General features: G+C 43.3%; 1 protein-coding gene and 1 non-coding gene across 3 annotated transcripts; one reads left to right on the forward strand and one right to left on the reverse strand.

The window, feature by feature from the left end:
• Window positions 1-944: 944 nt before the first annotated feature.
• trnal-caa lies at window positions 945-1,056 on the reverse strand. Its single transcript has 2 exons — window positions 1,019-1,056; window positions 945-990 (listed from the first exon to the last, which is right to left on the reverse strand). It is a non-coding gene; the product is annotated as a tRNA-Leu (tRNA).
• A 348-nt stretch (window positions 1,057-1,404) lies between these two features.
• Window positions 1,405-4,821, forward strand: zgc:153935 (uncharacterized protein LOC777611 homolog). 2 transcript variants are annotated; one of them, XM_038963381.1, is made up of 6 exons: window positions 1,405-1,761; window positions 3,159-3,293; window positions 3,441-3,563; window positions 3,644-3,793; window positions 3,886-4,038; window positions 4,184-4,821. In XM_038963381.1, exons 1-6 carry the CDS (start codon window positions 1,558-1,560, stop codon window positions 4,328-4,330), a joined length of 912 nt encoding a protein of 303 aa, XP_038819309.1. In that variant the 5' UTR covers window positions 1,405-1,557; the 3' UTR covers window positions 4,331-4,821. The 2 variants fall into 2 exon arrangements, with proteins under 2 accessions (XP_038819309.1, XP_038819310.1); XM_038963382.1 differs by having other exon boundaries at window positions 3,644-3,718.
• Window positions 4,822-5,572: the final 751 nt, after the last annotated feature.

Genomic DNA, 5,572 nt, shown 5'->3' on the forward strand with positions numbered 1-5,572 from the left:
TGTAGGGGGTTCGGGGGCTCTCACAGTGAGACCTGGGCGTATGATTTATTTCAGAATACTAATGTCTCTTTGATCTCCCTCTGCTTAAAACAACCCCCTGCTGGGATCACACGCACACCATTGTTGTGTCCCTCTCAATTCACTAAGCAGGTCACATTTATGCACTTACACTCGCAGGGAAGTATGGATGCAAGCGCGCACACACACACACACACACACACACACACATACACACACTCCAGGGTGTCTAATCTACTTTAACTTTAATCAAATCCGTAGAGATCCAATTACAAAGATAGAGGGATATTTGTTTTTAGGTGAGCATCCTAAAAGACTAATTAAATGTTCATGTAAAGATGACATTATTTGATACAACACAAAATGTATTTTCATTTTCATAATTGCTCTTTGTTGTATAAATCTGTTTGAAGTTGGGTCCTATAACTCTAAGTAAGTGATTCACTGTATCAGAGAATTCCACTGGTCCTTAAATTAGGTGTGTGGGTTGTTTTCTGTCCTCTAACTACAGAAACAAAATATGCACGCTTTACTGTTGCAGGGCCACACGTTTCTTATAATGCACATCTTGGTATATATTTCTAACACACACACAACCACACCTTGGTTATGTGGATACCCTGTAAATAAATCTCTAGGAGGGTGACCAGTAAATCTTCTCCTTTCAGCCAGCAGTAAAACTCGTCCATGCAGGGCTGCCTCTGGCGTTTGGTATGATGATGGCGCCACCTCATGGACGAAAACACTCACACACTCTTTTCCTCCTATTTGAAACGTCGCTGATCTGTCTCGATCACTCGGAAATAGCCTAGATTAGCGCATTTAAAACTAGGCAATGGTAAAATGTAAAACGTTCATGTGTTTTCTTTTCACCACTTGAGGGAATCCACTGACTCTTTCATTACGATTTTGTTAGGGAAAAACATTGTCAGAAGCGGGATTCGAACCCGCGCCTCCATTCGGAGACCAGAATACCCCTTTACCCAGGAAGGATTTTCACCTTGAGTCTGGCGCCTTAGACCGCTCGGCCATCCTGACAACTGTTCTTTCTACAGTTTCTTATAGCTTTTATTATTCTGTGACCTAAAGTCTGACATATAGGTGAGTACTGCTATGTAGGTAAGCTACATATTGGATTTATGTAGGCAAGGCAGTTAGGGTACTGATAATGTATGGCCTAAGCCTATAGTTATAGATACATCTTTAGATTTTCTAATTAATCATTTCAATTATTTTACCTGTATTGTCGTTATCACTTTAATAAATCATATTTAGGCTATACAAACAGTTTCGCTGTTTCAGGACAGACCGACGGCAGCTGGAAAAGTCTAGCTAGTTTACTACAATCCCCATACTGCACTGACAGAAAATGGGCGGTGTTCGATTCAAGACAAACGCGGAAACTTGACATCACGGATGATACGCACTTTTGTTTGTTGACCTTTTCTTATGTCGTGTTCCAGAGATATAGTCGGCATACTCTTCAGTTTGTTTTAAGATCTAGCTCTTCTTTATGTTGGTGTTTGTTTTAATTTTTACATGGTACACGAAGAGTTGAGCGCTCGTCTGAACGATGGCGGGTATAAGAACTGGCTGAAAGCGGGGTACTGCCTCCTCAAACTGCGGGAGGGGTTGCACCCTTTCACCGATACTGAGATGAGATCCTTCCACGGAAATCTAGTCACTGGGAACCCAGGTCTGCGGCGGCCGTGTCGGAGCGGGTGCAGATCCAAAGGGAATCAGGTGAGAGTCAAAAGTTGTCTGCTGGCATAATGTCAGTTGAGTTTAACCCCTCTCCAAATAACCTGAATCATTTTAAGAGGAAAATGATTACGGGCTAGGTAGATCATGTGTCAATTTACTCCAGTAGTAGCCTGGACTTTAGGAGTGTATTTATTAGTTCGAACAGTTGCAAAGCGGAAAACATATTGAGGTAGGTCCCTTCCGTTTCATTCCGTTTGCATCCGTAAGAAAAGTTTTGTAAAAGAATCGGCGTAATGGTTACGCCCCTGGCTCTCGCGTACTCTTTTCTGATATAATGGTGTTCGCACTAATTTAATGTGCATGCTGTCACCAACCGTACTGCTAATGAACTGAAGAAAAAAATGTAAAACCATTGCGCAAAGGAATAATAAAAACAATATCATACAAAATATTAAACCATCTCACTCCAGTCATAGTCCAATTCACACCACTACACAGGCTCAGGGGCCTGGGAGGGGGGATCATCTTCAGTCAGTATTCCATGCAATGTTTCAGTTGTTAATTCCTGAATACCCCAAACTTTGCAGCTGCAGATACAATTATGCCCAGCTTCTTGGACTTTTTCTTTGTTTGGGAAGTACAATTAATCACTTGTGCAATAAACGCCACAATCGACCTTCACTATCAATGTGTCTGTGTCCTTCAACTCATGAACAACATTCTGAATCTTAACTGGCTGCTGGGCATCCACTGCCATAGCTTCCTCAGCACCACTCACTCCTTCAACAATTTCCTGCGCCTCCATGTAGGAGACCTTCTGTTCAGCCCGGATCCGTGCTCCTTCAAACTCCTTCACCCTAGCAGGGCACTCCAGGAATTCGGCAAGGTGATTTTCCACCACAATTGCAACGCCATAGATCATCACCAATATATTGCTTCTGTTGACACACACTTGATACATGACCATACCTTTTGCAATTTTGACACTGCAAGGGTTTATTCACAAACACTCTCACTGTGTATCCCAGCTTCCCATGAATAGGCAGATACTGTTCTTCAAACATCAGTAACACCGATAGTATCCTCCTCCTTTCCATCTTCTACACGTTTAGGCGACGTGCTCTACCACTCCTGGAATCTGCTTTGACCATCTCTAGCACTTCCAAGACACTTTCCCACCCCTATTATCCGTCTCTTGTGTTGAGTCAGATTTTCTACTATATTGACAAGATAGTCGAGTGACTGCTCTAACAATGGAAGTCGTTGACCCAAAGGCGGGAAGGCAGCCGGTCTTATCAGTCTGCTTATCGTGGAAAGATCGTCCTCTCTGGTTGAGTGAACAAAACGAGATTTGGATTTGTGGTCACGAGAGACTACTCCAGTAGAGACCTGTCATGATGAAGTTTGAATGATTCTTTCTCGTATGTGTTCCACAGCTGTACTCTGTGTGTGTGGTGTGCACAGAGTGGAGGACCGTGATCCTGAGGCACCACACAAACCCCAGGGGGATGGTGAACTGGGGGAATTGCAGACCCCCACTCTGGAACCAGGACCACTGGGAACTGGCCAAGGTAGTGTGTGGGTGTGCAAACTAAAATATTACTGATTTATTGGGTCTGTTATTGAAATTGTACTCAGTTTACTTTCATCTGTTATATTAGATATATATTAGACTACTTCTCTCCCCCTCTCCTTCTTTCTTCCTTTGTCTCCCTCAGGCCTACATGCCGCGGGGTCAAGCTGGGGTTAAGGGGGCGGAGCTGTGTGACGTGTCCGCACTGCTCAACCTCCTCAACTTCTGCTCCCACTTCAACTACGTAGACCAGCACTGTGTCAGAGAGGTAACACAAACGCACACAGTATAAACACACATGTCACCTGTGTTTGTGTGTGTTATGATTGTGTATGCGTCTCGTCTTAGGTTATCAGGTGTAGGAACGAGCTGATGCACTCCTGTGAGATGCGAGTGTGTGACCAGTGGATGAGGCGCTACCAGGTCAGCATACAGCAGCTCCTACAGCAATTCACACACCTACCAGAAGTGGCAGCAGCCGGACAACAGATACTAGAGGTGTGTGTGTGTTATCAGCTCTCTGATCTGTGTGTTGTATCACCTCTGATCTATGGAGCGGAAATGCTGTGTGTGTGTGTGTTTCTGTCCAGATGCTGGCTGTTGATTTGTCGGTGTTAGTTCCTGGTGTGGACCGAGTGGACGGTTCCGTGTCGGAGGGGTTGGAGCCTGAGTCTATCAGCCAATGGGAAACGGACTTGCTGAGAGAGAGGCTGCAGGAGCTGCTTACTGACACAGACACACAGGTACTTCTAACCACAATTCTAACCATTATCAGGTGTTCAAACAATTCACTACAGTAGGGCTGGGCTATATGGCCAAAATGTCATATCACAGTATTTAATGGTTTGAGTAATAAATGTCTGACTGACTGCCTGCTGTATTCTGTAGGACACTGAGGAGTTGCTGAGACTGAGGGATTTCCTCCTGGCCAACAGAGACTTGAGTGACCAGTTCTCCTCTGAACTCCAGACCATCACATCAATGGAGACACAGATGAGAAGGGGGGGAGGGAATGAAGTGGAGACACCTGAGTAACCAGTTAACCTACTAACTCATCAGAGAAGAGGGGAGCAAAGGTGAGGACTGAACCAGAAGAGATAGATGACTCAAGTGCCCAAAAGCCAGCTTTAGCATGGTCAGTGCCATTGAGGACTTTCACAATTTTTAAGTAGTCAACTGGGTGGGACTTCCTATGGGTTAAGGAAGGATCACATGATTCCATTTGTGTCATCAGGAGGGATCAGCTAATGCATTATACTAGTGAGCAAACATTCCATAACTGCAGGTGGCATTAAATCAGCAACCTTGGCATTGTACCTGTTCAAACAATTCACTACAGTAGGGCTGGGCTATATGGCCAAAATATCATATCACGGTATTTAATGGTTTGAGTAATAAATGTTCTGAATTTGTTTTGAGTAGTGTGTGACCCTAGGGTGGCAACACATACATTCTAATTGATTTCAATGGGTCTTTCTCTGTTCTGATTGTTTTATACTGTTAAATTAAACTTCAAGACAAAATAATTTTCATAAATGTTCTGCACTCATTTGAGATCATTTCCACACTGCCACGTAAGCGCTGCACGATATTGGCAAAAAAATGTAGGCTTTAAAAAATATTTTTACCAAATGTTGCAATTGTAATTTGACTTGCGATTTAGATCAGAACACTTGGGTGAACTGATGGAATCATGGAAATATAATTATCATAATTCTATAGTTAGAATACAAGAGTGGACACTTTGAATACAGTGTTTGACATGAAAATGCCAGGGAGGAGTTATTGTGACAGGGTAGCAACCAGTGTTGGTCAGTGTTTCCTACGGGATCCTATAATCTTTGGCTACATTAAATGTTTTCTTCATGTAGCGAACAAATTCATGCTTTGCCTATTCCTCTTTTGATTTAGAAGATACTGTTGCACAAACAACATGCTGATTTAGGCCTACACCATCACTGGTATCAGGCTGTATAGCCAGCTACATTTGCTCTGACTCAGTACATTTATTGGCTAGCCGGCTGACTAGCGATTAGCATTAGCGGCTAACACGACTTAGCCACAACTTGCTAAGAAAAGAAACTAGCTGCTTACAGATGTAAGAAACACAAACTAATAGTGTAATTATAGAATGCTTGTGGATTTATGTTAAGAAGTAAAGTGGAATGTGAACTTCATAAACTGGACAGGGGGGTAGCTGCTGCACTCGATGCTGGGATAACTTTAGAGGAAATTAACACAGCGATAGCACAATTTACAAACAGCAAGGCCCCTGGG

Source organism: Salvelinus namaycush, chromosome 25 (assembly GCF_016432855.1).
Source record: "Salvelinus namaycush isolate Seneca chromosome 25, SaNama_1.0, whole genome shotgun sequence".
Taxonomy (NCBI): domain Eukaryota; kingdom Metazoa; phylum Chordata; class Actinopteri; order Salmoniformes; family Salmonidae; genus Salvelinus; species Salvelinus namaycush.

Bases quoted from the DNA above. Each gene is read 5' to 3' on its own strand.
- zgc:153935 (XM_038963381.1), top strand. From the start codon at position 1,558: ATGGTACACGAAGAGTTGAGCGCTCGTCTGAACGATGGCGGGTATAAG. The intron at 3,564-3,643 runs GTAACACAAACG...GTCTCGTCTTAG, and splicing joins ACCAGCACTGTGTCAGAGAG to GTTATCAGGTGTAGGAACGA. The intron at 3,794-3,885 runs GTGTGTGTGTGT...GTTTCTGTCCAG, and splicing joins CCGGACAACAGATACTAGAG to ATGCTGGCTGTTGATTTGTC.